This window comes from Petaurus breviceps, unplaced genomic scaffold (genome assembly GCF_028583685.1).
Source record: "Petaurus breviceps papuanus isolate PSGF00001 unplaced genomic scaffold, PetGlider_PUasm1.0 91041, whole genome shotgun sequence".
Classification (NCBI taxonomy): Eukaryota; Metazoa; Chordata; class Mammalia; order Diprotodontia; family Petauridae; genus Petaurus; species Petaurus breviceps.
In genome coordinates this window covers 42,574,837-42,590,373 of record NW_027187400.1, presented here as the reverse complement: position 1 = coordinate 42,590,373, position 15,537 = coordinate 42,574,837, and the positions used below count along the sequence as shown (strand labels likewise).

Here is a 15,537-nt window from a genome sequence, read left to right as displayed (position 1 = left end):
CTCTCTCTCTGTCTGTCTCTTGACTCCCTGGTCTACTTATCAGAAAGAGGCTTGGACAGTAAGTTCATCTTCTGTCTCCAATTCAGCCCAACTTACTTTGTGACCTTGGACAGGTCTCTTTCCTCCACTAGTAAAATTGTGAGAGTTGTATTCTGGTTGCTAAGGTCCCTTCCCAGCCCTGACATTTAAAAAAAAAATGTTCTAAGGGTCTCTCTTCCTCTAGACAGTTTTTCCACTTGTTCTAAAAAAGAAGGATCATTCTTTTAAAAAGATGTGTTCTAAGGGCTTCTCTTGCTCCAAAGCCCTGTATCTGCTGCTCTAAGGTTCTCCCAGCCCTAATGACCTTCCTCTGTCCCACACTTCTAGGACCTGCTGGTGGACCAGACCATTGAGAAGGTCTCATTCTGTGCCCCGGACCGAAACCTAGACAAAGCCTTCTCCTACATTTGCAGGGATGGCACCACCCGGCGCTGGATCTGCCATTGTTTTCTGGCACTCAAGGACTCGGTCAGTGGCCCTTGAACTCTAAAGGACCAGCCTGGTCCCCTTGAAATCCCAGTTGAATTTTCTGAACACTTATTAAGCACTTACTCCATATAAGGCACTTGCTACCTGCTGGAGGGAGAGACAAGGACAAAAATGAAAACACAAGTCCCTGTCCTCAAGGAGCTTACAATCTACCTTGAGGGATTCAGTGAGTACACAGATAAGTAAATACAGACCATATAAAATAACACAAAGCAAGCCCTGGAGGAAAAGGGCATTAATAACTGGGAAGGGGGAGAAACAGAAAAGACATCATTGGGTAGGAGATGGGACCTGAAGAATGCCGCAGAGGCCACTGGGTAGCACAGTGGAACCAGCCTATGACAGCAGCTGGCTACGTCCTTTGACTGCTGTCTGCCTCAGTTTCCTCAACTGTGGTTATAAGGATCTAAATCAGCTAATATTTGTAAAGCCCTTAGCATAATGCCTGGAACACAGTAGGTGCTTAATAAGTGTTTGTTCCCCTCCCTCCTGCCCCCCAAGCTAGGGATTACAAGAGGAGAGTACATGCCACACCACCTGTGCAAGATGCCGAGTATGGGGTCCAGGGGACTGGGTGCCTTTAGTTGGCATGGAGAAGGCAAGCAGGGTAATCCTGTGAGTTAAGCCAGGAAACTGAGGCGGGAGCCCCCCACCTGCCTAAGGGGCGCTTTTACTGCTCCAATGAGAGCCCAGCCTCCTCCTGTCAGCCTAGGGAGAAGACTTGGTCAACTCCCCTTGTGCCTGGAGAGCTCCCCCTCCCCACCTCTTATTCCTGGAGTCCTCGGCTTCTCCAAAGCTCAGCTCCAGGACCATTTATTTCCAAAATCCCCTTCTCAACCACCAGCTGCTGGGCCCCTCTCCCCTCCTGCAGTTAATCACTTGAAATTATTTACAATGTATTGATCAAGTGAGTGAGAGAGATAGAGTGTAACCGAGAGATCATGAGACATAGATACATGTATGATCTACATTGTATACGTGTGTAGAATCTATTGTATATACATATACACACAGATATATGGTTATAGATAGATAACGGATGTAGATGTATAATCTATAGGGGCAGCTAGGTGGCGCAGTGGACAAAGCTCCAGGCCTGGAGGGAGGAAAGATTCATTTGCCTGAGTTCAAATCCAGCCTCAGACACTTACTAGCTGTGTGACCCTGGGCAAGTCACTTAACACTGTCTGCCTCAGTTTCCTTATCTGTAAAATGAGCTGGAGAAGGAAATGGCAAACTCCTCCAGTATCTCTGCCAAGAAAACCCCAAATAGGGTCACAGAGTCAGACATGTCTGAAAATGACTGAACAACAACATGTATGTATGTATGTGTGTGTGTATGGGTGCCACAGAGAATGGCAGTGTGTCATCATGGCAGGCAGGGAGGCCTGGCTGGGAGATCCCCCCTGACCATCTCTTGGGCTAGCCACTTAATCCTCTGTCCTGACAGTTCTCCAAGCCCATCTATGTGAGTGGCAGTGCGCACTGCTCCCCCCCACCCCACATAATGGAATGGCATGTCCTTAGAGGGGAGGGCTGCTGTCTTCTGGACCCCCCTTCCCCAACTCCAGCCTAAGTGTCTTCTGGGTGCAGACGGCACTAGGTGGCCCAGGACTGGGGGAATTTGGGGCAGAACACAAAGTCCCCATAAGCATCCAGTCTCTGCTCTGCCCTCTTGGGGCTCCCAGCCTAGCAGTCTGCTGAGACAGAAGCAGACAAACACTAGGGCTATGCAAAGTCCCAGGGGCCCCCGGGGCAGGCTACAGAAAGACCATTGTGGCCCAGTGGCTAGAGGGCCAGAGCTATGTTCTGATCCCTCCTCGGACACCTCAGTTTCCTCATCCATGAAGTGGGGTCAGACTTGGTGGCCTGTGAGGGCCTTCCATCTCTGGAGCCTTGCTTGTATTTGAGTTGTTTGTTAAAGGATTCAGCCAGCTGAGGTTGGGGGGTGGGGGATGGAGTGTGGAGCGGGTAACATTCCTGGCAGGCCATAGGAACAGTGTGAGCCAAGATAGGAACACACAGTGCTCTTTTGGGGAACAAAATTCCAGTTTGACTGGAAGGAGAAGAGTGTAGAAGAGAGAGCAGAATGGGAAATAGAGTAGGGACAGATAGAAGAAGGCCTTGAGTGCCAAACAAAAAAAAGCCCCGAATGTCAAACCTTAACCCACCCCACTGAGCTTGGTCCAGACCCTCTACCCCAGATTTTTCCCTGAGACCCACCCACAGCCCTGTCCATCTTCTTCATTATTCAGATAGGGTAAACTGAGGCCCAAAGAGGGGACTCACCCAAGGTTGCTCAGATAGTTGGAGAGCCAGAAGGAACCTCCGAGGTCATGGAGTCTAATTCTTTCATTTTACAGAAAGGGAAACTGAAATCTAGGGAGGAAAAGTGACTGGTCGAAGTCCACAAAGGTAACAGATATTTGAACTGTGAATCAGACCCTATTCACTCTACCAAACTGCTTCCTGGGTCATCCTCCCATTCACCTTCCCCTTAGCCCTCCCCAGCACCAAAAAAGAATCAATACAGAGCCTTCCATTGGATTTCCCAAGATCCATTTCCCAGCTCAATATGGTTGGGGGCAGTCTCAGTCCCAGACTACAGATACCTCCCAGGTCAGCAGCGGGCAGTGGCAGCTGGCTTCTGAACATGCCTGCAGCCTGGCATTGAGTGCTGAAGATCCTATTCTAGAGGGCATTGAGGCAGGCTAGGGGGATCCAGAGATGGGTGTGCAGCAGGGCTCCCAGCTCCAAGTCCAGGCCACCTCAGAATCAGTTGAAAGAATTTGGATTGTTTGTCCAGGAGAAGAGAAGGCTGGGGGCAGGGCCCCCAAGACTAGTGTGTTCAAGGAACCCGGGGCCTCAGATGGTGCCTGGCCTTGAAGGGAAGGAGGATGGGGAATGGCTGACTGACTGAAGGAAAAGCTCAGGAACCGCTGGAGGTGTCTCCCAGGCTGCCTCCCAGCTTCAGGGGCTTGCCTGTAGAATGTTTGCAGAGGGGCGTCTCGGTCGTGGCGCCTCAGAGGTCTCTCCCAGCTCCAACAGGGCCATTGTGGGCCCTTGGCCTCTCCTGACCCTAGCTCTCCCCTGTCTTCTCTGGGCCCCGTAGGGTGAGCGGCTGAGCCATGCTGTAGGGTGTGCTTTTGCTGCCTGCTTGGAGAGGAAGCAGAGGAGGGAGAAGGAGTGTGGGGTCACAGCTGCCTTTGATGCCAGTCGCACCAGCTTTGCCCGGGAGGGCTCCTTCCGTCTCTCCGGGGGAAGCCGGCCCACTGAGCGCCCGCTCCCAGAGAAGAAGAAAGGTGGGTGGCCCAGCCTGGGAAATGAGCCAAGAATACTGGGGGGTCTAGGGGGTGGCCTTCCTGGAGGGAGTGGCAGAGATGTTCAGTAGGAGAGAGAAGCTGGGGGCCTTCCTGACAAGGCACTGGCTGAGCTTCACAGGCCAGGGGACTTTGGGAGTGGAGAGACATGGGGAGGTGAGTGTGTGGGAAGGGGAGGGAGCAGAGTTCTGCTTAAGCAGAGTCTCGGTGATGCTGGCTGTATGATCACCCCTACTCCCCCCTGCCTTCTGCCCACAACAGCAGAGGCAGCTGCCGTGCCTGCTATGCCCACCCCAGGCCCTGCCCAGCCAGGCCACATGTCCCCAACCCCCGCGGCCACATCACCTGGCGACAAGGGAGAAGCAGGTGCTCCAGGCCCAGCTCCCCTCGGTCCTGGGGCTGCTGCCATCCCCCGGCGCCACGCACCCCTGGAGCAGCTAGTGCGTCAGGGCTCCTTCCGGGGCTTCCCTGCCCTCAGTCAGAAGAACTCACCCTTCAAAAGGCAGCTGTCTCTGAGGCTGAATGAGCTGCCCTCCACCCTCCAGCGGCGCACGGACTTCCAGGTGAAAGGCACAGGTGAGAGGGAGGCTGTGCCCAGCAGAAGGGGACTAAGGAGCCGTGGGCGTGTGGGAGGGCTCAGAGATAGGCCGGGCACCGGTCTGGGCAGCAGCCAGGGGAGAGGCAGGGGCTGAGGGGCCGTGGGCATGTGGGAGGGCTCAGAGATAGGCCGGGCACTGGCGTCAACATGGAAGAATCACAGATTTAAAGACAGCACGGAATTGAAAGATTTCTAATTAATCCTTTTATTTTACAGATGAGGAAACTGAGGGCAAGAGAAGTTTAATGAAATGTATGGCCAGTCAAGGCAGCTAGGGGGCGCCATGGTGCACAGAGCACCAGGCCTGGAGTCAGGGAGATCTGAGTTCAAATTCGACCTCAGACCCTTCCTAGCTGCATGAACCTGGGCAAGTCACTTAACCCTGGTTGCCTCAGTTTCCTCATCTGTAAAATGAGCTGGAGAAGGAGATGGCGGACCGCTTCAATATCTCTGCCTAGAAAAACAGGAGAGAATGTCAGAGCTTCCCAAGGCCAACCCTCCCTCTCTGTATAGATGAGGCAGTGGATGTCCAGGGCAGAGCAGGGGCTGGAGTCTCACTCTCCTGCCTCCCAGACCAAGGCTCTTTTCTAGGCCCCTCATTTCACAAAGAAGGAAACTGAGGCACAGCGGTCTCTTGGGGACACAAGGAGTCCTCTGGGTTCCCCTTCTCTCTGCCCTGTTTTGTCTGTGTCCCCAGCCTGGCACCTCGAAGGGGATCGATAGAAGCTTGTTGAAAGACTGAACTCTCTCTGTCTCTCCCTGCCAGTGTTGGAGATGGAGGCCCCAGGGGCCAGTGACAGTGATGGCATCAATGCCCTGTGCACACAGATCAGCTCATCTTTTGCCAATGCAAGTGGCCCTTTGCCAGGGCCCCAGCCCTCCACTGCAGGTAATGCCACAGTGTCACCTGGGGGTGGGGCAGGGGGGTACCCCCTGAGCCTTGCCCCCATGTGCCCATCTGCCTTTGCCTGCCTTCCCCAGGAAGCTCTGCCTGGACTGAGCCAGGTCTGCCTGCACCACCACTGGGGCACAAGAGGACACCTTCAGAGGCTGAGAGGTGGTTGGAGGAGGTGGCCCAGGTGGCCAAAGCACAGCAGCAGCAGCAGCAGCAGCAGCAACAGCAGCAGCAGCAGGGGCTGCCAGGTCCCAGGGCACCCGCTGCACCTGCCTCCTTGCCGCCAGCTCTCCAGCCTTTCCCTGCTGCGCCTGCCCCCATGGCAGTTTTCCTGCCTGCCCCCCACATGCAGCCTGCCTTTGTGCCCACCTACCCAGGCCTGGGCTACCAGCCAGTGCCCCGGGTGCCCGTGGTGGGCATCACACCTTCCCAAATGGTCGCCAATGCTTTCTGTTCTGCTGCTGCCCCCTCGGCCACCCAGCTCCAGCCTGTGGCCCTGGCTGGGAAGGCTGCCCCCTGCCCTCCACCACCACCCCCTCGACCCAATGGGGCCTCCTGGCCCCCTGAGCCTGGGCCAGCCCCAGCCCCAGAGGCGGACCCCTTTGAGGCTCAGTGGGCAGCACTGGAGGGGAAGCCCCAGTCTGAGCGGCCATCAAACCCTTTTTCTGGAGACCTCCATAAGACTTTTGAGATTGAACTGTAGCCTGGGGGGCCTAAGCCTGTGGGCACCCTTCTCTCCAGCCCAAGTATCTCTGTACATCTCCCCCCTCCATCCACCCAGCTCCATGTTCCCTTATCCTCTCCTCTCCCTTGTCCCCGCGTTTGTCCAAAGGGAAGAGTTCATATTCGGGTCGTGGATGGTGAAAGGGAGTGTAATTCAGGGATGGACCCATGTCACTGCCCCTTAGAACACAAAATTGGCCTAGCACTGCCCTCCCCTCTTTTCTTCTGATGCCCTCAGGGGAATGGGGGCTGTGTCTCTCCCCTCCCTTTTCCCCCCTCACAAGTAAGAGTTATTTTCTTCTGCCTGCTCCCCTGGCCCTAGGGGTGGAGGGGTGGTGTGTGTGAGGGGAAAGATGCCTGCCCCTGGGGTCCATGCCTGAGCACAAGACAAGGGGCTCCCCCCCAGCCCAGCCCACTGCCACTGCCAATGCCCAGGTGACGTCCAGGCCTCCCCCTCTTAGCCAGGACTGGGGGTGAGGGACAGGGAGAGGTGAAGTGAGCATGGGGCCTGCACAGAGCCTGGGCAGATTGGGGAAAGCTGCTGTTACCTCACTTCTGTGCCCGCTGCTGAGGGAAGAGGGGAGCAGGGAATGAATGCCCGGCGGGCACAGGGGCTGTGCCCATCACCGCCTGGACTTTTCTATCTTTTATCTCCAGATTTTTTTTTGTATCTAAACCTGCAGATTTGTATTATACAATGAGAGCCAATAAAGAAGGAATATAAAGGAGCCTTGGGGGGGCGGGGGGGATCCTGTCTGTGTGTCTAGGCCTGGGGCAGGGCAGGAGACCAAGTTCCTGGGACCCCAGGACCATCCCTTGACCGCCGAAGTTGGGAGGGTCTAACAGTGCATTGCATGGTGAAAGAAGGCCTGAATGGAGACCCACAAGTCCCTGAGTGAAGCTGCTGGGGCCCAGGGAGTGGGGAGAGGTAAGAAGCATCTCTGGCATTGCCATTCACCAGGCACTGTTTCAGGTGCTGGAGGTCAACAGCCCCTACCCTCAAGGAGCTTACTTTCTACGAGGCCACTGTAGACCCATCAATAAATACATAGGTCATTGAAGAGGAGAGGAAAGGGGCAGAGAATCAGGGAAGGCTTCACGTAAGAGCTGGCCCTGGAGCCATGTCCTTTGGCTGTCACTCCACCCTAGGAGGTAGGGGCCATTTTATCCCCATTTAACGGATGAGGAGACTGAGAAAGCTTTAAGTTCTTTGCCCCAAGGTCACCAAAACTAGTAAGAGTCTGAGACTGTATTTGAACTAGGGTCTTTCTGCCTGGAAAGCCAAGGGGCTGTCCCCTGTGCCACCTAGGAAAGAGGCCTGAAAAGAGCTCCCCTGCTCCTTATTCCCTTCCCCAGCCCCCCTCCCCCACTGGTCAGAGGAGCCTGGGAAGAAATCCTCTGCAGAAATACAAAGTGAGACTCCCCTATGTGACTCAAGGGCCTCCCTGAGCCTCACTTTCCCTATCTGATGTGAAAAGGTCTCCCCATTCCAAATCACCATAGGCTTTGTAAAAATCATTAGCCCCATTTTGCCCTAGAGAGCTTGGATACCCTTGCGAGGTTGAGTAAGTGGTTTGGTAGAGGGAGGACAATATTTAGAGTGCCAGCCTTGGACACGAAGGAGCCGAGTTCAGATCTGCTGACCACGGCTTACCGCCCGTATGACTTTAGCCAATTAGATTATCCTGCCTGACTCAGTTTCCTCATTTGAAAAATGAGGTCTCTTAGGGCCCTTGGGGCTCCAGGCCACCTTGTAAATGAGAGATTATGGTTGCAGGAGGACTTTATCATCGAGGTCTAACAATAACCTGAGAGGTAGGCGCTATCATAATTCCTGTTTAAAAAAGGAAGGATTAAGTGGCATTCTCAGGGTCAAGCAGCTAGTGCTGGGGGCCAGATGGGAGCCCTGGAATCAGGAGTATTGCCCTCTGAGGCTTAGCACACACTGTCCCTGGGCCAGCCACTCAACCTCACTTTTCTCATCTGAAAAATGGGTATAACAATGTCTATCCTCTTGACTTCAGCTTTCATGAGGATGAAATGAGAGTGTAGAAAGGACCTTGTAAACTAACTCTAACATGGAGTTTACAAGCCAGTTCCCATCAGATTGGGCACTCCATCTATACTGTTTCTATGTAGGGGGCAGAGGAAGGTACTATCCTTCTTTCTCTTCCTGTCCAGCATAGGACAGAGCAGAAGCCTGGATCTGGAGGCCAGAGCACCTGAAGCTCAAGGCCTGGCCCTGCTTCTTACTCCTTGGGTGAGTCACCAAGCTTCACAGGGCCTCAATTTCCTCATCTGTAAAATATGGCACTGGGCCTAGATCTGAGATCCCTTTGTACTCTTAGGTGGGGAGCCTGAGGCAGTGCTGGCCGGGGGAGCCCTCCCCTGGGCTCCATTGGGGCTGACACTTGTTTACCCACAGCAACTTCCAAAATATTTTGGCATTCCTTAAAATGCCCTCACATGAGCCAGATGTGATGACTCCCTGCCTGCCCCGGCTCTGCCCCGAAGGGCGTGGCCACTTCTCCAGATGCTGCAAGACCCATTTTATGCAAGTACCAAAGAAATCTGCACTCTTGAAGGAAAGACCCCAATGCCAACCCCGGGGAAGGAATAACACACCCCCTTTCCAGAGCTCCTTAATGAAAAAGAACCCATATCTCTCTGGAACCCGAAGGCTTGCCCCCACGTTTCTTCCTGTAGACCCCGGTAGAAGCATTCTGTCCATTTTATAGTGGGGGGTGCAGGGTCACCCAGCTAGGACGTGGCCCCTCTCTGCCAACCCACTGCAGACCGGCAGGTGGGCAGGCAGCACTGACCTATTTGACACAGAAGGAACCTGAGAGGGGGAGGAGGGACTGGCTCCCAGTCATGCTCCTGGTCCAGTCAACATTAGCTTCTCTTGAACTGGGTTGCCCTCCCCCATGACTGGCACCCATACCACTTACCACAGCACTTGGCATTAATAAATGCTTGTTGACCAACTGTCCACTCCTATCATTAAGAAAATGAAGGGGTGGGGCGGCCAGGTGGCTCAGCGAGTAAGATCACCGGCTCCAGTGTCGGGATGACCTGGGGATCAAATCTGGGCTCAGATACTCAGCACCATACTCAGAAATGACTGGCCGGGTAACCTTGAGCAAGTTACTTAACCCTGATTGCTTTAAAAAAAAAAAAAAGAAAATGAAGGGGTGGCCGGGTAGTGCAGTGAGTAAGAGTGCGGGCCCTAGCGTTCGGAGACCTGAGATTGGTTCCGGCCTCAGATACTTGGCTCCCATACAACATAACAGGCCGTGTAACCTTGAGCAAGTTACTTAACCCCAATTGCTTAAAAAAAAATTTAAAACACTGTTAATTCAACAAGTATTTATTAGGCTCCATATGCCTACTATGTGCCAGGTGGTCACTAGATGCTAGAAATACAAAAAAGGAAAAAAGAAAGTCCTTGCCCTCAGGGAGCTTACAGTCTCCTTAGAGCCAGCTAGGTGAAGTGGTAGAGGATAGATCAACTAGGCCGAAAGTCAGAAAGACCTGAGTTCAGTGCTGGCCTCAGACACTTCCTGGCTGTGTGACCTTGGGCAAATCACTTAACCTCTCTCAGACTCAGTTACCTCAACTGTAAAAGGGAATAATAATGGCCCCTGCCTCCTGGGATTGTTATGAGGATCAAATAAGATTATATAAGCACCTGGCACATAGTAGTCACTAGCCCTGATAGAAAATAACATGTACACAGATAAATGCAAAATAATTTGAAGAGGGAGGAAGCGTCCACAAAATGGAAGGGTCAGGAAAGGTCCACACAGATGGGGAAACTGAGATTTACAGAAGAATATGTCCCTGCCCAAAGTACAAGAAGTCTGGTTAGAGAACAGTGGGCTCCTAACTTCCTGTCTAGGGTTCCTTTTCAAACCCCTTATTCACCAAGGAAGAAAGAACCCAGAGACAGAAGGACATACCTAAAGTCATTAAACCATTTGGAAGTAGATTATTTCCGGAGAGGAGATAAGCTCCTATCAACAGGACTAGTCAAACTAGATGGGAATGGGGTTTGGGGGGAGAGAGCCAATGCCCCAGAAGTCCAGGGATCAACCCTGCCTGTACCCACCAGGTACCCAGCTTCCTGTCTTTCCTTGTCCTCAGTGGAAATGAATTTGAGTGGTCCATTTGCTTTCCAAAAAAAATCTAACTTCCACTGGAGTGTAACATTTTTCTCCTTATACTCAGGTCCTTTCCTAATGTTCTCTCAGACTTCCCTGAGACATTCCTTCCCCACCCCCACCCCCAATCCCTTTGCTGTTCATTTCTTTTTCAGTAATGTCAGACTCTTCATGACTCCATTTGGGGTTTTCTTGGCAAAGATACTGGCATGGTTTGCCCTTTCCTTCTCCAGCTCATTTTACCGATGAGGAAACTGAGGCAAATAGGGTTAAGTGACTAGCCCAGGTTCACACAGCTAGTGAGTGTCTGAGACTAGATTTGAACTCAGAAAGATGAGTCTTCCTGATTCCAGACCTTGGACTCTATCCACTGCACCAACTATCGGCCCTACCCAATCCCTGAAGCCTAATCATTTTTTAATGAGTCCAGCTAAGTAGCACAGAGGATTAAGGGCTGGACCTTGGTGTCAAGACCCGAATTCAAATCCAGGCTCAGACACTTAGTAGCTGTTTGACCCTGAGCAAGTGCCTCAGTTTCCTCATCTGTAAAATGGGGATAATTGCCCTTACCTCCCTGAGTTGTTTTGAGAATAAAATGAGATATTTGTAAAAAGTGCTTTGCAGACTTTAAGTGCTACCATTATTATTAATTAACATTATTAATATCTCTTGGGGATGGAGCCTGACGATTCCCCCCTTGAGGCTGCATCATTTCTCCTACAAATGCGGTGTGACACCCGCCCCCTCCTCTTGGTAGCTTTGCCCTTTTGTAAGGCCTCCTTGGAGTTCGGTGTGACCCCCTCCCCCTGGGGGCCTTTTCTAATGTTCCCTAAGAGCTCAATGTGACCCTTCACGTCCCTTTCCAAGCTCCTCACGGAATGATTCTCCTCCCTCTCGGAACTGCCTGTCCCTTGCGAGTGGATGTGGGCCAGGTGCGAAGATGCTTGGCAGGTGGGGGATTTGGGGATGGGGCCGTTTAGCACAGGCCGGACACACAGCGGGCGCTTCCTAAATGTTTATAGGATGACCGGGGAAAGAGAAGCAGTGGCCAGGGCTCCGCGCTCCGGGAGTCCCTCTCAGCATCGCCCTGCCGCTGTTCCCCAGCTCCGCTATGCCCACCCTCCCCATCTCCTCTTCTCCCTCTCCCTTCTCCTCCTCCTTTTTTTTTTTTTTTTTAATCTGGGTTGAGCAGCAAGCACTTTGAGGGGGCGGGGAGGGAACTGCGCCAGGAGAGCTCTCTGGGAAGGAGCTAATTCTTCCCAATGACGCGTCTCTCCTCCCCGCCCCCACCTTCCTGGGCGCCTGGGGCAAGTGTGGGCCGACGAGGGCTCGGTTTGCCTCGGGAGCCCCACCCGGCTCCCCACCTCCGCCCTCTCCTCCAGCCTCCCCGGGTAGATTTCATCTGGAAAGGAGGGGCCCCTGCCCCTTCCCTCCCCTTCCCCTCCCAGGACTGACACTTAGCAGAGAAATAGAGGCTGCAAGAAGAAAGGGGCCTTGCGCAGCATCCCACGGCAAGGCCAGCTCGCATAGCGCTATGGGAAGAACCCAGGCTTCCGAGCAACCATCCCCTCCACCCTCAAATCGAACTGTAGTGCCCTTTTAAGCATGTCTGGGAAAAGGGTGCCCAGACTTGCTTGAATACTTGGGGGATGGGGGCAGGTTCAGCTCAGATTTGGAACTGGAAGGGACAACCGTCTCATTTTACAGATGAGTAAACCGAGGCCCCCTGGTTTCCCCAGCTCCACAGGGGAAGGGCAAGAGATGTGCTGCCCAGGTCCAGTGAAGGAGCAGGAGGAAGAGAGGAGACTTGCCTGTTTCCTGGCTGCAAACATCTGAAGGGATATCTTGGGGAAGGGGCACGGGAGATTGGCACGGATAGTGGGATAGACACTAGCGTGAGGGAGGCAGTCCCGGCTCCTTGGGATGAATCTGAGCAGTGCCGTGCTCTAGACGAGTCAGGGATCTTGGGTTCAAATCCCTTCTCTCCCTTAGACAAGTCTTTGAACTTTCCTCATCTATAAAATAAAAGATAACCTCTAGAATTCCTTCAGGTTCTCCCATCTTGGAGCCTCTGGAGGTTGCCGGGAAGAGAGGGAAACTAGGGATAGAGGTTTTAGTACCCAGAGTCAGCTACTTAAATCCAACCACAGCCTCTTCCTAGCTGTGTGACCCTGGGCTAGTCATTTAACCTCATCTGCCTTAGTTTCCTCATTGGTAAAATGGGCCTTAAAATAGCACCTACTTTCTAGGGTTGTTGTGAGAGGACCAAATATTTATAAAGTGCCTGGCACAGCATAGGAGCTTAATAAATACTTGTCTCCTTTCCCCTTAGCTCAATGTCTTGTCTAATCAGTAAACTCCCTAGGAGGAAACTACCTCTGTCAATGCAAATGTGAACCCATTGTGCAGCTCAAAGAAAGAGAGCTGCACTGGAGTGCAAGTGACTTGTCCAAGGTCACACAGTCATTTGTGCTAAGTCCCCTCCACTAGGACTTCTTATCTTTGGGGGATTTCAGTAAACCTTCTTGTACCCTCTAGTCAATATAAGATGAAATTCAACAGAATAAAGTTCTTTACCAAATATTACCCATGTTCCCATGAGGATTCCCTGTGATTCCTCATTATGAACTAGACTCCAAGTTCTAGATAGTCAAGTCAACAAACATTAATTCATGATTACTGTGTGCTAGGCACTGTGCTTAAAAATACAAACAAACAAACAAAAAAGACAGTTGGTGCCCTCAAGGAGCTTACATTCGAATAGAGGAAGAACATAGTTGAAAGGGGAGGAGAAAAAAGGTACTGGGGGGGAGTGGGGGTGGAAGATGGTAGAGAAGTAAGTGTGGAGAGTCAGGGGCAGAGCCAGAGCCAGGAGAAAAAATGGACCAAATATGGTTCATCCCAGTATTTCCTTAAAATAGAGGATACAATAGGAACTGACTGATCAGAGGTAGGAGCTACAGAAAAGGGGGTATCTTCCAGGGTTAGAAGGGCACAGGGATAGAAGCATCATCCAGGGGAACACACAGCCATCCATCATGGGCTTCTGGAAAAGAGACAGAAAGACTCATCAGATACTTTCTCTTGCACCTGAAATTTTGCCAAGAGTAGAGTCAATACTCACTAAATAACCTGTCTATAGCAACCTCCTCAGAAGAGACATTTAGGGAATAGGTGACTCCAGCCAGGGTGTGCCCAGACCCCAAACCCCCAGCAGATCTAATATATTAAATACTTACTACACCCAGGACCCTTTGCTCAGTGCCAGGAATACAAAGATGGAAAACACCAGTCCCTGTCCTCAAGAAGCTTACAATCTACTTGAGGGTAGAGTATGCTGTGTACCCAAACAAGCATGATTCTGTCTGGCTTAACTTTCTTAGTGGCATGTCCTTAAGATGAAGAGGTTATATAATTAGCTAGAGTCTGCAAAATCAAGCTGAGACATCAGAGTCCCAGAGTTAGCTGGTTAGTTTTGGCTCTGCCTGCCTACAAATTCAAGCTTGAGATTTCAGCTCTAGCTTCAGGGTTAACTGTCTAGACTCCTATAGATCTTCCTCTTCTGTCCTTCTGTTCTCTGGTCTAGAAATCATTATCTTCCTTTATTTGCTCTCTGAAATTCCCCTATATCCATCTTGCTTATGTTACCAAAACCTATAGGTTACTGAAACTGATGTTCACTGAATTTTTTTGTTCAATGATGCTTGTGCTCTTAGCATAATAGACTGTGGGTTTTTCTCCCCTATTTCTGCATCATTGATTACTGGCAGTAATACCTAATCAATGGCTCCTCAATTTTTGTCTCAATACCAAGTAGAATTGTATTAGGCAATGGAGAGCTCCTTAGTGTGTCAGGAACATTTGGAGAAGGGGGATCAAGGAAGATTTATTGAGGAGGAGGAGCCTGGTCTGGGCCCAGAACAAAGAGAAGAAGGATCTGGGAGGGCAGGGTAGAGGAATGAGGAAAGAGAGACATCCTGGGTGAATACAGAGGCAAAAGATGACAATCCACTTGGTGTGGTAGAAAGAGTACTGAAGCTCTGGAGTCAGGAGGACCTGAGTTCAAATCTAGCCTCAGACAATTAACACTAGCTGTGTAACCTTGGGCAAGTCGCCCTGCCTCTTAAACAAAAAGATTTTTTTAAAAAGTGCTGAATAAGGAGTCAGGAGCCCTGGATTCAAATCCTTTCTCTCTAATTTACTCCTTGTGTAACCTTGGGCAAGGCATTTAATCCCTCAATTTCCTAACCTTGTATTTGTTAGTTTATATAAACAGTGTCCTCAGAATGCTGCTTGAGGGCATAATAAACACATGCTGATTGATTGATTGACTTTAAAGGTCTAAATCTCTGATCCTAAATCTGTACTCCTAATATTGGGGGAATAGATCCTACTCTAGAGTGTCTACCAAGTGTTAGAAGGGGAGGGATGTGAAATAAGGTTGGAAAAGGTAGGTGAGGATCATGTTGTAGAGCCCCTTGAATGCTGGTCCTAGGAAGTTCGTATTTTATCCCCGAAGCAATAGGGGGTCACTGAAGGAATTTGACCAGGGAAAATGATATGGTCATGCATGTGCTATAGAAAAGTTATGGTCACTAAACTGTAGAGGGGAAAGATGAGGGACAATGAGACCAGGTAGGAGGCTCTTAAACTAGTCCAGGTGGGAGATCAGGACCAAATGAGGCTGGTGGTCACGTGGGAAAAGAGCAGATGGGAAGAATATTACCCAGGTAGAGTTGGCAGGACTTGGCGACCAACTGGATTTAGGGGGTGAGGGAGAAAGTAACAACAAAGATGACTGAGTCCAGGAGCCTGGGGCTAGAAAAGATCATAGTGACCAAATGGAAATAAAAGTTCGAGGGAGGGAAAGATTTGGAGGGATATCATAAGATCCTAGGTCTAAAGTCAGAAAGGACCTTAGGGGTTGCCTCATCCAATACCCACATTTAACAGGGGGGGAAACTGAGGTTGAGAGAGGTCAGATGACTTGTCCAAAGTCATGCAGGCCGTAAGCATCAAAAACACGTTTCAAACCCAGGTCTTTGGTCTCCACAATGAGTTTTACACCTGTTGAGTTGGAGATGCTAGTGGCACAGCCAAGCAGAGACGTCTAGCTGACAGCTGGCTATGCAGATCTAGAGTTCAATGGGATGCTGGGAATAGGCACTAAGGTTTGAGAGGCATCTGGATAGGAATCATAATTGGACCTATGGGAACAATAGATATTGCCAAGGGAGGGAGAGGGGAGAAATACAGATAGAGGGAAAGACAGAGACAGAAACAGAGAGGGGGAGAGGGGAGGGGGGGAGA

General features: G+C 51.3%; 1 protein-coding gene across 2 annotated transcripts in view; it reads left to right on the top strand.

Moving 5' to 3' along the window:
- Nucleotides 1-6,789, top strand: part of NUMBL (NUMB like endocytic adaptor protein) — a 10,996-nt gene extending 4,207 nt beyond the window's left edge. The window contains exons 6-10 of one of the 2 annotated variants that reach the window (XM_069079543.1): nt 367-507; nt 3,641-3,830; nt 4,110-4,411; nt 5,213-5,335; nt 5,428-6,789. In XM_069079543.1, coding sequence (XP_068935644.1) covers nt 367-507; nt 3,641-3,830; nt 4,110-4,411; nt 5,213-5,335; nt 5,428-6,249 — 1,578 coding nt within the window. In that variant the 3' untranslated portion in view covers nt 6,250-6,789. Of the gene's footprint in view, nt 1-366; nt 508-3,640; nt 3,831-4,109; nt 4,425-5,212; nt 5,336-5,427 lie in introns of both variants that reach the window. The other variant, XM_069079544.1, reaches the window with a different exon arrangement.
- The last annotated feature ends 8,748 nt before the right edge of the window (nt 6,790-15,537 follow it).